Here is a 17,356-nt window from a genome sequence, read left to right on the forward strand (position 1 = left end):
TGGTGCAGCACATACCTTTACATGTAGAAAGTCCCAGTTCCTTCCCTAGCACACTCACTTATAAGATTATTAAGTGTAGCTAGGAAATAGCGTCTGAGATCCACTGTTAATAGTCTGAATTAAAACCGCTTTACTGAAAACTAACATTGTCTGCACTAAGTCTAAACACTTAGCTGTTCTGTTTCATAGAGCAGGGAAAGAAAGCTTCTACTTGTCTGTTTCAGCTCACTCTCTTACTACTCATGACCTTTTTAATGATATGGTAATTCTTTTTTCTCCTTTTTTAGGACAGCCCCGGAACCTGCAAGATCTATGCCGAATTAAAATCCGCCAGTGTATAGGCCTTCAAAACCTCAAACTACTTGATGAACTACCAATTGCCAAGGTCATGAAAGACTACTTAAAACACAAATTTGATGACATCTGACATTTTACAAAAGAGTCGGACAATAAGCAAGATTAGTTTATATTCCAGATACCTTTCAAAGGCTGGTCACCTTGCACAACGTATATCCTATGCAATTTCTGATTTTTTGTTTTTTCCCGAGAAGTCAGAAGGCAGGTATACAATTCCTTGGGGGGAGGTGGGTGTTTTATACCAAATGCTAGAAGGTCTTAATTTTTTGATTTCCTTGGTCCAAGTTTACAAAATCCAAGCTTTCTATGTAACTTGTGGGTTTGGCTTTAGGTTTTTGCAGGGGATTTGTTTTGTTTTGTTTTGTTTTGTTTTTTAAGTATCATTTAAAAAAAAAACACAAACTTGCAGCATTTAAATGAAGAACGTAACTTTTTCAAAGGAAGCCTTCCCCCACCCCCATGTAGCATGTGTAATACTGTGAGATGGCTGAGCGAATGCTAACAAAATAAAGGCGGGAAACTTAAGGGAGAAATCCACCAGGTGCTGCTGTTGAGTTCCTTTATTTGTGAAGAGTCCTAGGCAGACCTATTTGGAATGAAGATGCTGCATAGCAACAGTGCTTGGTGAATTTAGTCCACTAGCACTGCTCCCGTACAACGGACCAATATGGGCAACACTACTTATGCCCCATAAGGAGTCCTGTCAGTTAACTGGATTTCATGTGGGCATAGTTTCCTGCTCATATGGAGTTTTTCTCAGAATCATGGCTCAGGCATGTAACTAGGGTGTTCAGAGTTTACTATAAACATGGCGTCTTTCTGAAACATTGCTACCTTCATTATTATTTTTTTAAGTACAAGTTTGATTTTTAACATAATTATTGTAGTTTGGATGTCCATATGTCTTATCCCTGCTTTGATAGCAGTACATGTTCTGTTTGTAATTAGGTTTTACACTGCTCAGATGCCTCTGTGGTCTCTGTGTAATTTTTTTCTATTAAAAAGAGCATTAACCAAAAAAACAAAGCAACCCCCCTAAATCTAATTTCAAGGCAAACACATCCTGTTTTTATATAGTGCCTCACAAACAATAATTTATTCAAATTTAGATTTTCTTCATTGCTCGTGTGAATTTCACACATTCCTACCCTGACCTCAACATGTAGCTTGCTAATATAGGAATTGCTACAATATTATTGTAGTTTTTCTTACCTACCAAATTTCAATGGCATCTAAATTAAAATGTTGCAGCTCACTTTTGATTTTCCTCCCCTCACGTTAGAGGCTAATTTGTGCTGTTAAGACCAGATTCTGAGCTAGCAATTTGCTTTTAATCCTTGTAAAGGGGCTTGTTTTCTCTTGTGCTTTTATCTTGCTTGATATTAAACAGGACCTTGGGTCAATCCAAAAATCTATCGTGCTCATACGGACCATGTAAAAATAACTCATATCTTAAAATATCTGCAAATATGAATTGGAACACACACATGCATGTCTTGAGGCAAATCTTAGTAAAAACCAAAATGTAGAGTGCACAGATCTTACTGTGAACTTTGATACAATTTATTTCCATAGCTATGTTGAAGCATAAATCATTGGTTATACACATAACAAAATTGAGAATTCAATGAGAATTCCAGGCCCTTTCTAATGAGAATTTCTCTCTAGGAAGAAAATAGTAATCTGAGCACAAATCTTGCCAAAGCCCAGGTTTGTTGTTGTTGTTTTTGCCCCAAACCCTTGACTAACTGTGGGTATAGTAGATTAAGTCTGTTCTTCGATGAGGGTTTAGATCATCACAAAAATTGGTTCCCAGCACTTAACTGTCTTTATCAAGTTCTGCCATGATTTTGAAACCCAAAGCTTTTTGATTTGGTCTCAGTTTTGACATAGATTATGTTAGGGGAAAATACTGGTCTCTCTCACTTAACTGTTGCCAGTTTCCAAGCACAGCCCCTCCCCTACTTTCTTGAAGGGTGAATCAGTTGTGCTTTTTATCTGACAATTCATGAGAGCAGCAGCAGTGGTTGTACCCATTTTTACAAACATCACTCCTGTTGCTGTAGAAGGACTGCAAGGAACTGTGGTAGGCTGGGATGGCTTCTTGACTTGGCTTTGGCCAAGCCAGCAATAGATTGATGGGTCAGCATAAGGTAACAGACAAGTGTCTCTTTTTCCCCCATTTTAGTAAACTAGCAGCCAGAGGAAAAATAGTAATTGAATGGCCAACAAGTTCATTCTTCCTCATTAGATGTAGCCCCAGCCAAGCCAAGTGTACTTCATTTGGTTGCTATAGTGAATGCAAGGGTTTTGCAAGCTAAGAAGAACAAGGTCCTTGTTTTCTAGTAATACAGAGCTAAAGGCTACTGTTAAGTTTTGAGCTTCTATGATCTTCCAAAAACGTTCTTCCAATGGTCAATCTTTTCTAATTTTTAGGTTCTTTGGTATCTAAGACTCCCCAGCCAGAGGAAGTTAGTCGTGCTTAAGTGTGGTGAGTTGACACAATAGAGTTTCAGGTCTGAATCAGTTTGGTTGGCATTCTAAATAAATAAATATAAGTGATAGTGCATTCTTAACAGCCTAGTTTTCTCTACTGGTTCAGGGATCCATTGTAAGGTAGATTTTATTCTGTCATGCTGCTGTGACTTAAAAAAAATATAAATATCTTGCTGATAACAAAAGTGCTATTTAAGGAACTGTATAATTCCATTTATTTATTTGACTGAGGTTTGTTTTTATTTTTCCCCATGTTTCTAATCTATGCCGTTTTATGAATTACACAATGGGTCATGAAACAAAAATCCCCTGAACCCTCTCTGAGAGTCTTTCTTTCAGTAAAGTTGTATTTGTAAGCTTAGGGCAATGGGGGAAACCTTGCATCCCAGTTCTGCGGAAAATTTAGCACTTCGGTTATTATGTAACTGGGCAAATCATCCTCTTCTCTTCTCTTCTCTTCTCTTCTCTTCTCTTCTCTTCTCTTCTCTTCTCTTCTCTTCTCTTCAGGGTATTCCACTGTTTATGTACTACATTGAATTGGGCCAAAGGACAGAATGTACAATGTACATACCTCCATGCTGGGGCAACCAGATGAGACAGTGTAGTAGATTTTCCCCTGTTTGAGCAAACATACCATCATGATAGGACAGAGAATCAGAAGAGAATGATGTTGCCATATTTTAGTCTTGCAGCTAGAAAACTGTGGGGGTTTTCCATTAAATGTTTGAGTTTAATCCAAAAAGACAAGAGCATCAATTCCAGACCTGTTACCACTTCTTGAATATTTGCAACCTTTAAAGTTTTTTTTTTTAAATAAAACATACACAAATTGGCAGACACACCAAAGAAACAGACAAGATGATCATTAGCAAACCACAAACCTCATTCTTTTAAAACAAAACAAGAATTTGTAAATATTTCTGTTTATAAATGTACAGCAGAGTGTGTGTTTTTTAGATTATTTAATTACCATATTTCTAATCTATTTACAATATTAGAGACCATATTTGTTATTTCCAAAGGCTTCTGTTGAGATTGCTTTTTTGTTTTTGCTTAATTCCTTACTCATGCTAGGAACAACTTTGCCTTCTTTGGGACAGCATGAAGACACAATATTCTGTATTTGTTAGTATTTGGTACTTTGTATGGACAAAGATGACTAATACCCAGTGTTGGGGGTAGCTCTTCCTCCATATGAATGGTGGGTGTAAATTAGGAGCCAACCAAAAGAATATGCACTTCCTCTCTTCTCATAGCATAAATTTTCACTCCCCCTGCCTTAACAAGGGCTTATTTAACATCTATATCAAATCCTGTTAACTTGGATTTCCAAACTTGTTTCAAATTTGAGTTAAGATGGAAGTTTTTGTTCAGCATTAGGTACAGTTAGCAGTAGTACAGGTATATTCCTAAACCATAGTTAAGGCTAATACCAGAAGGGAGGACGAAATTGCGCTCAGTAGGAGAGGGGAGAGAGGAAGGGAACCTAAATCCCAATGTGCAAATAATGGCTTCTGGGATGCTAGCATTTCATTTACACTGGAGTCATAGGCCTGAGAATACAGTCTGCCAGGAACTTTGTGTACAGAAGCTCCTGGGAAGCAACCCTGTGGTTCTTGTACTGTGGCAAGCTTTGTTCATTTCATTAAGAATTGAGATGGAGACCTTCGCTGTGGATTCACCACCTATTTGTCAGGTTTTTATGGAGGGAGGATTAGGGAAATTTGAAATTCAAGTTTGACTTGATAAGGTCACTTCAGTGTCACTAAACTTGCTGTGAGAAGAATGATGTACCATTTTGCCCGCTGATCTACCTTCCACACAGCTCTTGTGTGTTAGCAATATCGTAACATATTATGTTCTTCCTTTTGTAATGTAAGGTTTTACGTTGGGTCATTTTGAATTAAAATAAATTAAAATTAAAATTGAATTAAAATTACCAAATTCTTTTAAATATGTTTCATCTCGTTCTTCAAAAATGAAAATCTACTGTGGTTGGATGGAAAACCTACAATAGTTGAGGAAGAGCCTGAGAAAGCTGGTTGCTCAGCAGAGGATATATTCCTTCTGAACTAGTTGAAAATCATTGATGATCTCAACTTTATAGTTCTACGTTAGCTGCCCCATCTTTGATTTTTTATTTATTTATTAGGATGACTTATTTCTATGCATTCTTTAAATACCATTAAAGGGTCCTAACTGATGATTTCATGGATTCATTGTACATCTCTCTTTACAGGATTGTGTTTTGGGGCTCTGATACTAAGTTAATACCATATTTATGTATCTTAAAAATGAATGCCCTATCTTTTCTAAGCATCTTGGAGCAGATCAAAATAGAAAAATAGAAAACAATACTAGACAAGAACTAGACAATTAAGCGTGCAATCTTGTGCATGTTTTAAGAGGAAAAATGTCCCACAACTCCCAGAATCCCTGCAGCCAGACATACTGGCTGGGACGTACTGGGAGTTTTGGACTTTTTCTGTCTAAATATGGGCACAGTTGAGCTCTAAGACACTTGCAAAACATCTGTATCACAAGCAATGGATTTATACTCTCTTACCCAGCCTAAAGGAACAGAAAATAGTTATCAGGTGAACATGTTTGGAGGGTGTTGGAGGAAAGATACTATATGTAAAATGTATCCTACTTCAAAGTACTTTGTTGGTTGATGTTTTTAGTAATTCTTCAGTCATCACTTTGACCCTAGAATGTCCTAGGAGACATTAGGAAAGAAACTTATTGCAGGCTCCATAGAGCCTATTCTTAAAGGATTTCCTGTCCTCCCCACCCCCTTTTTTGGTGGCAACACATGCTGCAGGTCTGGTGAACTACCAGACGTGGCTTGGAGACCACCACCAATGGCCTGTAATATGTACTTTCTACACCCCTGCTTTAAGGTATATGAAAACTAATTTCCATTTGGCAGAAGGGGGATTGACACTGAAGTACAGAATATCTGTTGAAAGCTGTTTAGTGAGCTCATGGCAGAGATGAGATTTAAACCTTCTGGTTCTCTTTAGTCTCCCAGACCAGAAAGTGGTTAGTGAGCTCCATTCAGGTGGTCTTTGGAATGGTTGCTGGGCAGTCAATAATTTCTGAACTTGGCTCTGCATTTAATTTATTGTTGGTAACAGAAATGAAGAACATTTAGACAAAGGCACATAGTTATGTTCTGCCAAGACATCCAGCTATTTCCGAGTGGTCCACAAAGAAAGCTTGAAAACTACTGTCTTAGCCAATACAATAGTACTCTTCACTGGATTTAGGTATTAAAATCTAGACTTCATCAGCTGAAATTGACATATTGGCCATCCAAACTTTCCTGAAATGAAAAGCATGCACTAATTATCTTGAGGCTGTATCCAAATGAAAAGCCTTCCTTATCCACCTCCTCTTCTTCCTTTTGCTTCTTCATTGTCATCTTCTTCATCTTCGTTGCCATCTTCTTCTGAGTTGGCAGGTACTAGGACCCATGGATTCTGCAGAAGTCAGCTGTTCAAATCTACCCCTTTCTGGCATTGACAGTGTTCTGGCATTTACAGTCACTGCTGGTTTCCTAATAGTCTGGATATATATGAAAGTCTAAAAGTCTAAAGCCATTCACCCAACATCTTACCATAAATTATGTTTTAGTTTATGTATCCCATTTCCTGTGTTCATTTGTTTGTCAGCAGAGTAATTAATGACACATTTTGTTGTTTACAGAAATGATGGCCCTGCAAGCTGTTGACAAGATATTTATCCATGGGAGAGCAAAATTCTTTTCATTAATGTGTTTGGCTTCTGTTGTGAAATGGAACTTGCTTTAATAGCAGTGGACTTTTTAATGAAACATAAGCATCTTTCTTCATTGTTTTGTTAAACTGTTAGGTGCACAGCTTGGCTAATCTTTATATTCTGGATCTTTTTTCTCCTCACAGAAAATTCAGCAGCCAAGGATCTTGTGTTCCTTAAAGCAGGGATTCAGTTCAGTATTAAAGCTTACCTACCATACCTATAAAATTATAATCACTGCTAAGAAAAATGCTATGCAGGAAAGGAATTCAGCACCTTGATGCTGAATCTGCATAGCAACCCTTAAGATAATGTCCAAGCCACGCCTAAATGTCAGTGTTATAGCAGCATGCACAATAAGAGGAAATCCATATAAATGTGTGGCTGCTTACATGGCATTAATTTTATTTATCCATTTATTTTAAGTATTTATAGCCTGCCTTTCCAATAGGGGGTGGTGGGAAAGCAAGCCAACTATTAATAGTAATATGATTAATCATGGAAACCTAACAGTAAATAGCAATTCAGTATTAAAAGATGACAGCTGCTAAAAAGGCAGTGAAAAATACAAAGCAAAAATAGCAGTGACCAAACCAAGGAGAATACAATTAACACTTTACAGGCTAAAAGCCTAACAGGAAAAGACAGCTTTAAGTCATTAGCCCAGTTTGCATGTAATGATAACCCATGCTTTGTTGTTAGTTTAAAACTCTAGGTTGCTTAATCTTCAACAACCCAGATTACTAGATACGGAATCAGGTAAGAAGCCAGATGTGGGGTGCATTCTTCAGTTGTTTTGGCAAGCTTATACCACATGGAAGTAGGAAGCAGGTGGGAAGCGCTGCACTCACTCATTCCTGCATGACTCCACCAATTCATTGGCATTGGTTCTTTAATGATTGGCATTATGTGCAGGCCAGGATGATGGTAAAAAACAGGAAGCTGGCCAAGTGACTCTCTAAGGAAAGAATTTTCTAAAGCCTGGGTATAGGCCTTCTTCCTTAAAAATGCAGCTTAGAGTTGGCAGGGCTCAGGCGCTAACCTATCCACAGGCTCTTAACTTTCAGTCAGGCTTTGGGCTTTAAAGGTCATAACCTTCACTTTGAACTGAGCTCACAAATAGACTGCCAGCCAATAAGTTTTGTACTAAGATGTTCCTCATCACAAACTCCAGTCAGTAGTCTGACTGCCACATTCCTTTATACACTCCTTTTTTACCATGGCAAAATCCATTCATAACACTTTAAAAACATCTTTAATATAAAACATAAACACCAACATTATAAAATCGCCCACTATAGAAAGTATATAAAACTATTGGCATCCATTCTTAGTACCTAAGCCTATACTGTGGTTTCTGCTACTTGGACCCTTGCTTCTCTAACGTTTTGTAACTGAGTAGATAAAGCTCCCAGCATTATTCTCTTATTCCCAAAGGACTATTCCCAAAAAATCGTGGTGCTTCCCCAAATGGTTGCGCCCAAAGGCACCAGCCTTGACAGTTCCTTAAATATTACTTTGGCTCCAGAGGTGTGAAAAGACCTCTGCCAGTTATCAGGTAATTGCCAAAGAGCAATGATTAAAGCTATGAAACCATTTTGGAAATCAATTTGCCTGGATGCTGTATGTTTTGCTCCCTTTCAGAACTAGAGCAAATTTAACATGCCAGAAGCCAAAGCAGGGAGGAAGAAGGCACATGTTCTGCATCAGGTGGAAAATGAACGCTTATGAAGGGGTTAGTTCGTATGTCAAAATGCAGCTCTGGGCCTAAGCCTACTACTATAATGCATGTGTTGCAAGTAGAAAGACCTGGGTTCAATTCTGGTATTCCTAGTTGAGGCTTGAAAGACCCCTGTCTGAAATTCTGGAGAGCTCTACTAGCCAGTGTAAACAATATTTAGGTAGGTGGGCAGCTTCCTGGGTTTCTTATGACCCTAGGGTTCATAGGATCGCTCAAATGAAGGACTTGCTATCTGCACTTTAAAGCAACAGCCACTTGCTAATAAAGGTGAAGATTTTGTCATATTCTAGCACCATTACACTTCAGCCAAAGTTTGCCAGCCTGATCCAGCATTACGTAAAGGCTAACTAGTGGGTGTATTGCCCCTGAGGAACTTTGTGTTGACTTTTGATTGATTTTTGAAAATCACAGAGCTGTTGGTGTTATAGAGCCTCTTCCCCTCTCTGACTCCACGCCACCCCTTCTTCAAGTGCAGTAGTTAATAGATACTGGAAACCAGGGGCTGGACTGAAGAGCCATGCACTGTGTGACGAACTTTTTGCCAGGCCTAAATCTTTCACTTCACTGGATCATCAGGGAAGCCAAACAGCAAGAGATTCAGGACAAATGGAAAAGTATTCTTTGCATCTACTTCCCACATGCATTGCACCATCTGATACACCACTATCAGTTTTCTACCTTACTTGCCATTTTCTAAGTGATAAAGCACCAGACACTCTAAATTTTCTTCACAAGTGATTTCTTCCTGTCCTTTGGTCATTTAGGCTGTCCTCTTCTGCACCTTTTTGAGTTCTACCAATATCTTCTTTGAGGTGCAGTGATCAGAACTGTACAGAGTATTCCATGTGTGCAATCTATATAAAGAAATTATATTAGCAAGGAGGTTAATCCTTCTTTAATAATCCCCAATATGATTTTTACTTTTTTCATAGACAAGGATGACTTCCTCATCAAACAAATCACCCTAAGTCCAAGACATTCCTTGGTTAACTGTTATTAATTATGGTGCCATCTGTGTCTATGTGAAGTTGAAACTTTCTGCCGCTGTACACATTGCTTCATATTTGCCTTCATATTTCATGGAACCACATTCCACATGCTAATGCCCATTCCGTTAGTTTGGAAAAGTTGTTTTGAAGTGTGTTATTGTCCCTTTGGTTCTGTCCACCTTAAATAATTTGGTGTCCTTGGAAAACTTGGCTATTGTACCACTTATCCTCAACTCCAGATCATTTGTGGACAAGTTTAAAAAACACCACTCTTAATGCAGATCCTTCAGTGACCTTGTTTTGCAGGCTATATCAACCAAGACCACCACTCACTATTTGCTGCTGTTCTGCTTTCCTTTATCTTTCAACTCACATTGGCTGCCAGTTTCACAAGAAAGAGCTCTTATGAAAAAAAAGCATGTTAATTTTACATTTCAAAAACTGTTGACATTTGGGACTGAGTTCCATTTTTGGTGAAGTGGACAGGAGACATAAATGTTGAGCCTGAAGTTCAAGACTGCAGTTAAAGCTGATGCGAATCAGGCAAAGCAAATTTCTCAGTTTCTAGAGGGATTCCATACCGTATTTTGTCATACATCATTCCCTCTTTCAAATAAGAGTTGGTGTATTTGAGTTGCCAGAAGCATGAGTCGGAAGTGTCTGGTCACCTGTACCTATACAGATTTGCTGGTCAGCTGAATTCTTTAGCTTTGCCTCCTTCCTCCCCAGTATGAGCTAATACCAGCCTGCCTTTGTGGATAGTTTACTGAGATGCATTGCACTGGAGTATTAGCCTCTCCTTCAGCCCAAGGTACAAATTAAGTCTCAGAGAATTCCCAGGAAGTCTGTTTCAGTAATGGGTTGAGGCATTGTCAAATGGGGCAAAGGTGCAAGTACCAGTGTATTTTAACTTAAAGCTCTTACCGTCACGAGAGCCTTATGGTAGGCACATCGTCATTTTAAATTAGGGGAAAATGTGTAAAGGAGTAATGTGGGAAGGATGGGGAAGGGTGTAGCAATCTGGGAAGGCAGACCGGGGAGAAGGCCTAGGGTTTCAACATCCCTGGTATGTATGACAACATTTTGAACACTTTGAAAGCGCCATACAAAAGTCTAAATATAAATCCTAGTCTAAGAGTTGGTTTCATTTCCACCAACCAAATTTGCACTGGATGCTACAAATAGTCAGTTTCAAATCAGAAGCAGATTGTGGAGGGGCAGAAATGGTTTTTAGTCTGAACTGCTAGAACATTATAGTCTTCTATTTGAGGGTGGTTTGGTGAATATGCTTGCTATGCAAGCCAGCCTTGGAGAAAGCCAAAAAGAAAAGAGGCAATTGTCTGTATACAGTGCAACACAATGAGGATATTTAATCTGGTTCCACAGGGATGTTTTAACATTATGACTCAGCTTTTCACTTGCTTGATCTTGAGTCAGTGAAACATAATTTAATGACTGCTATAGTCTAGGTTCTGTCTGGGTATAATGGCTGACCATTAAAAGCCAATTCATATCAGGAGCATTACTAATCAAGTGATGTCTTCTGAAAAATGGTCCATTTTATCTGCCAGATGGATTCTCTAGCACATATATGGGCTTGGGTGCACGGGTTCCGTTTATTGTTGCTTCTTTGCTTGCTTGCTTCTACTAGAGCTATTTCTAAAACAGCCACACATTTTGGAGGGCAGTTCTGTTTACAGCATAAGAAGCAAAAGATCTTGCAGCAATCAAACTTTTACTGAGGCATAAGCCTTTGATGGAGCCCGTGTCTTCAAATACATTCATGGGCATAGGAGGTAAAATTGTAAACAGCAGCTCTAAAAGCCATCAAATTATAGATCATCCTCTCCATTTTATTCTCACAACAGCCCTGTGAAGTAGGTTAGGCTGAGAGTCCCCGTCTGCCCAAAGTTACCCAGGGAACTTTGCAGCTGAGTGTGGATCTCCTGAGCGCAGCACTCCAAACATTACACCACACTGCAGCAGAAGCGATATTCTTCACTGAAAGTAGCAACTTTTCCTACCTTTGCCACGCTAACACAATGCCTGTAACAGAAGCTGTTTCAAGGGAACTTTGCAATCAGAGTCTACGTAAGTGAAGGGAAAGTGTGACGAACTTTCCATAGGAAGCAGACTTCCAAGCCTAACTTTTTCAGGGATTTCTAGGTCAAAAATCACTGCCATTAAAAATGCCCTAGACAGGTAAATTCCAGGCCAGGCAACTAGGTCCCTCCCTCAAGGAACTTACGAACTTCATTTTCTCAGTGTGGAAGATACCAAGAAGAATTAATACAATGCACTAAATTCCAGCAAATCCATGTCTTTAGCTGTTGTTTTCAGAAGGGATGGGGGACTATGGGGTGGGCTTATGAGGAAGTTGCTGTGGTGAAGCAGGAAAAAATGGCAGAGGTGAACTTGGCTTCCTGCTCACCTGTTATTGCACTACACTGGCTTTTCAGCCTATCTAGTAAGGGCACATTGGAGGCTGGAAGGAGGTCAACATAAACTGTGCTCTGCCTGGCCTCTGCTGCCATTTGCACTCACAGGAATGAGTCTTTCTCCTGCTCCAAAACTGCGTTTCTGACCTCAGAGAAGTAGCTGGCATTTCCTTGCTGGCAGTGCAGCAACAGGTTTCCAGTTCCCCCTTTCAAGAGATGCATGCCAAGGGACCATAGGATTGCTTTCTGTGAGTCTTTGAGCAATTGAGGTTCAGAGAGTGAAGGCTGTAAACAGGAGTAACATACTCACATGCTAAGGTGGAATGCTAAGATGGAAGAAAGCAAGTAGAGCTCTGAAAGGTTTGCCTGACCTATGCTTGGAAACTAAACAAAGACAGTCAAAATGTCAAATGGGTCAAGTTTATGAAGGATGAAATAGGAATTCTCCTTTTGTGTTGCCTATTATGAATACAGAACCAAGGATTCTTAGATATCTACTTTTTAGGCACTTGTTTAAAAGGCTATCTGGATTAACTTTATTCACTTCTAAAGCACTTTAGGCTATACTGTTATACACACATACATGGGAATTAGTCCAGTTGAACTCAGTGAGACTTCAGAGCAGTTATAGGATTTATATCAATAGGTTTGTTGCTGGTAAGAAATTCAGATTAAAGGGCCACTGGTCGTGTGTGTGTGTGTGTGTGTGAGAGAGAGAGAGAGACAGACAGACAGACAGACAGACAGACAGACAGACTTCAGTGGGGGATCACAGTACATTTTGGTCTTTCTCCCCTTACACACACACTGCTATCATGACCTTGACTTTTGTTCTTTTTGGTAGCTTAGGGCCACAAGGATGACTTTGTTCAAAAGCAGTGAGTGTAACAAATGAACTTAAAACCAAACTCCACTTCTTCATTTCTTACTGATTGCCCTGTTCTGCTTTATGACAGAGGTTAATGCAAAGAATGAATCTGTAGTGACATTGTTTAAAGCCCCTTTATCCTTGCCTAATTAAAGGAGATATTTGAAAGGTGATTCCTGAGGCTCAACACCTCACATCCTAAATGCCGGTCTTGATCCTTGAGTGAGGTTTACAAAGAAAAACTTCAAAAATTCATTTCGGACTACCATGTGGGGATAGGGACTCTCCATTACCTAACTTATTACAATGATTTATATCCAGCTTTCCAATTATTTATAAGATTTATATCCTGCTTTTTTCTTACAACTCAAAGTGGTTTATGTCATTCTCCTCCTCCTGTTCTCAACCCTATCCCCACAACAGCCACCCTGGAAGGTAGGTTGGACTGAGAGTCTGTGACTGGCCCAAAGTCACCTTGTTGGTTCCATGGCCAAGTGGGAACTAAAACCCAGGTTGCCTGACACCCAGTCCCGCTTTCTTAATCACTACACCACACAGACTCTCAGTAGAATCCTACAAGTAAAGCAACCCATGAATAAAAGGGCTCATGGGGCAGTTTATGGCAGAAGGAAGAGGAGGAGGAAGCCGCTGCCCCGCTAGAGCAGGGCCTGAGATAATCTTTGCCTGTCTCCTGTCTCTTTCCCAAAATAGAGCATTTCTATTTATGCTTGATTTCAGGGTGCTTTACAATCAAATGAACCATGCCAGTAAAAAAATAAATTTATTAGAACTGGCTGTCATATCTTAGCCAAAAGAAGATTTGGATAATTGGAACAGTCTTGAGCTGGTGCACGTTAAGCCTGCCTGTGATGATCTGTTTTTTGGTGCATTTGTTTTCCCTGTTCTCAGCCCAAAAAAGATTAAAACTCACCCCTTAGCATTTTCCAGTTAAGACAATCAAAACAAATTAAGCAGAGTATGAGAGGTTTACTCAGTTTGCATAGCCTACTGAGAGGTCCGCCATCTTGATTTTCTTGTTATGTGATATTTTGAAATGCTTACCATGAGCTTGTCCATCGTAGTTCCTGATGTGTAATCATTTTCAATAGCCCACTTCTTATTTAAAAAGTGTGTGTGTGAGAAAGATACTGTGACAAATACAGGACTGGTTCACATATGCTCTCAGGAATCAGCCTGTGATGGAGGTTCACATGCTTCCTTTTTTGGTGTGTAAGTCATTCTGTGAGTGAAAGTAGGCCTGGCATGAGGAGACTTGGTTTCTACCACGGAGCAGTTCTTAGCGATGTCATTTGCACTGCTCCAGAGGGAAGCCTGATCTTTGAAGGCACCTCTTGTGTATCTTTCATTTCTTTGTTACATTGCTTAAGGATTTTGTATCCTTTTTGTGTAAGTCACTTTGAAATGGCTGTTGCAGTAGCAAGCAACATGGATGGGACTTGAGTCATCTGCTGCTTCACCCAGCAGGACTAGGCTTTTCACAGAGGCCTTTCTGACAATGTGCCTGTGAGCAGAAAAGTAGAAAAGATACTTCCATCTCTTCAAACAGGCTTCTCCATACCACTGTTTTTAATATTTAATAATATATCCATTATTCTAGAGAAGTTAACCTGTCTCAGGTCCAACACATTCCATTTTAAAGAAGCTGTTGGGGGCTGCATTCCAGTGATGGGTAGCGCAAAAGACCAAGAGGCAGGGGCAAAAATGCTAGCCTATTTTAGCCAAAAACTCTTCCTGCTAGTAATGTAGCCTTAGAAGAGGCTTTTAACATAGGAGAAAAGGGCAGGATATAAATACGATAAATAAGAACATTCTCCAAAGGAATTGAAGAACGGATGTCCAGTCCAAGTCCAGTTTAAGAATGATGAACCATAGGAATGGAGAGCAGGAGCCCTGAGTTGGTTGGACAGCAGAAGGAGCAGATACATGGGTCACCTAGTCTCAGTCTTCCCAATACAGAAAAATGAATTATTTGTATGCAGTGTCCTCTTTTGTCCTTTGTGATGAGTAAGTGCTTCTTTACCACTATCACACTGCTCATGAGTTGGGCAAGGATTGTGCAAATCAGGAATGTGCACAAACCTATATGTTGAGCAAGAACTAGCCTTGAGTTGATCATGGCAGGGGTTTTCCTCATGCCATTTTCCCAATCCTCTGGCATCCGTCTTGAGAGATGAGACACTCTTGCTATGTTGGCACTCACTTAAAAAACTGAGAATGAGAACAATGTGAGGTGAATGGCCTGTGTAATTTTATGCCGGTGCCTTGTTTTGTACGCACCAGCTTCCTCATTCTCCACTGGCCTCCTTTGATATCAGGGTTGGGCAATTGGGTGAGCACCAGGAGCCACGTTTCTCAAAGAAGTTGCAAGTCAGAGGGCTTGGGCTCACTTTGATGTGTTAGGTAGATGGGGTGATTTCTGGGCCCTAAATCTCCCTCTAGTTGTTCACTTTGATTCATGAGCAACCCAACCCCCCACCCCAAAGTGTGTAACTCAGGTGTTGTTAGACTGCAGCTCCTACAACATTGCCAGTGGTGAGGGATGATGATTGTAGTCCCATGAGTTGTTCATTCCCCAGCTGTAGTGCAAATAGATTCCCTAAATCTGGATCCAGCTCTGTTGGTCTGTTTTCAGAAACTCAGCATTCTTCTGGCTTCTTAAAGGATTACAAAGATGTCGGCTACTTACTTTGCCCTGCTTCTCCCATAAACCCTCACCATTGGCTACACTGGCTGGGGCTGTTGGGACCTGTGGGGCCAAGAACTTGGAGGGCCACCCCTTGATTACAGCCCGCTGCCTCAGACACATGAAATGTTATCCTTAGTTGGCATGTGATTACATCAGTACAGAAAAAGGAAAAGAGTTCTAATGATTGATTGGTTTTTATTTATTTTATCATCATTGTCATTATTAATGACATTACATTACATTTCTGTACTGCCCATAGCTGAAGCTCTCTGGGTGGTTCACAACATTTAAGTCACCCATCCAGATTTCAATCAGGCCCAACCCTGCTTAACTTCCAAGATTAGCAGGATAAAACTATATGGGAGATTTTATATAATTACATTTGTATTCTGCCTTTTTTCCTTTCAAGGAATTCAAGGTGGCTTACTTAATTCTCTTTCTCTCAATCCTCACAACAACCCTGTGAGGTAGGTTGGGCTGAGAGTGTGTGTCTGGCCCAAACTCACCCAGTGAGCTCCCTCGCTGAGTGAGGACTGGAATCTAGATCAGCAAACTCAGACCTATAACCACTATACCACACTGGCTCTTAGGACCCAAAAGCTGCAAAAGTGAAGAGCATCTTTGAGAAATGCCCCAGCTCAGGTGAGAGGGTGCTGTGGTACTCTTGTCCTGCTTTGGAGATCCCGTGAGCAGACTGCTGGGCTGGATGAACCTTCGACTGACCCAGCACTGCTCTCCTTGTGTTCCACACCACCATTGCCCCGGTGAGCCCACAGTGTGAGTTATGGACCCCCATCAGCCATGGCTCCCAGCCACAGTTGTAAATTAGAGAAAGAATGCACCCCCATTCCAAGACTGTATGTTTTTTGATAAGAAACACTCAGTGTGCCCTCGGCAACTGCTATCCAAACCAGAGGCAACATGCCACATTTCTTCATTTAATTCCTGTTCTTCGGAGCCATGACTGCTTGGGAAGACCCCCGTGACATGATGTGTGGATGTGGACAGAGGGCCTGGAAAAGGCATGTGAGTCCTCCGATTGGGTGTCCTGCTCTAGATATTTTGTTCACCCACTTCCCATAGAATCCTTGATCGGGTGAGAGGCGAACCATCTGGTGCCATTAGTGGGGAGTAGTGTTTGTTCTTACTGCACCAGCATCCCTGTGCTGTACTTTTATCCACTGAAGTGGATTCATTCATTTATTTCTATGCTGCCTTGTAGCCGAAACTCCTTGGGTAGCAGTTATTTGTTTCTCTAGGAGAAGGGAAACAGTTGCTCATTAGTGATAGTGCTGGAGAGGCATTTATAACTTCTTCATCCTGCATCTGGAATAATGGAGCAGATTTGGCTTTCTCTTATGGTCCTGATTGATTGATGACCACTTACAGATCTCAAAATGAGAAAATGGCCTGATTTGCTTGATATGACAGCCCACCATGGTGCATTGTCATGACATCCAAACCAGCGTGGTTTTGCAGGTTGACTTATTCTTCACAGTCAAGCCACACTGAGAGCCCATGCCTTGTTGTTGAGTTGTTCAGTTGTTTGATGTGCAAACAGCAGGGCAAGGTCATTATGGGTTGTTGGGAATACCTACAGAGTCTTCCAGCAAGAGCAACAGACCCTTCTGCTGCTCCCTAGAATCTCACAGATGCAGAGGCAGCCACTGTAAAATTTGCATCGTTTCCCCCTCAGCCTTATGGTTCTGCCTTAATCCTCCTCATTTCTCTGCCTTGACATTTGTGTATGTTTATTGATTTAGGTTGCTGCTCCATAACTCACCTGTATAGCTGACAACTAACAATTAAGACCAGTGGGAGGATAGTGACCAGCATGAAAGGGAGGGGGGTACTGTTGGAGAAGACAAAGGTGCCAGTAGCTGCAAGTGAAGGATTTTTTGGGGTGGGTGCACTTACTTTGGAAGCAGGGGAAGCAGTCTTCCCCTTCCCCAAAAAAATTGTTCACCGTCTGTGAAAGCA

At 40.5% G+C, this 17,356-nt stretch overlaps 1 protein-coding gene across 5 annotated transcripts in view; it reads left to right on the plus strand.

Annotated features, from left to right (window-relative positions):
* The window catches only part of ASB7 (ankyrin repeat and SOCS box containing 7), a 71,488-nt gene that overhangs the window by 40,367 nt on the left and 13,765 nt on the right, over positions 1–17,356 (plus strand). For 3 of the 5 annotated variants that reach the window (XM_044444940.1, XM_044444941.1, XM_044444942.1), the window contains 3 exons: positions 288–385; positions 2,794–2,848; positions 6,565–15,548. In XM_044444940.1, the coding sequence (XP_044300875.1) occupies positions 288–385; positions 2,794–2,848; positions 6,565–6,668 (257 nt within the window). In that variant the 3' untranslated portion in view covers positions 6,669–15,548. Of the gene's footprint in view, positions 1–287; positions 2,068–2,793; positions 2,849–6,564; positions 15,549–17,356 lie in introns of those variants that run through there. The other 2 variants (XR_006416162.1, XM_044444943.1) reach the window with 2 other exon arrangements.

The sequence above is a fragment of the Varanus komodoensis genome, unplaced genomic scaffold (genome assembly GCF_004798865.1).
Source record: "Varanus komodoensis strain SLA01 unplaced genomic scaffold, ASM479886v1 scaffold46_3, whole genome shotgun sequence".
Lineage (NCBI taxonomy): Eukaryota > Metazoa > Chordata > Lepidosauria > Squamata > Varanidae > Varanus > Varanus komodoensis.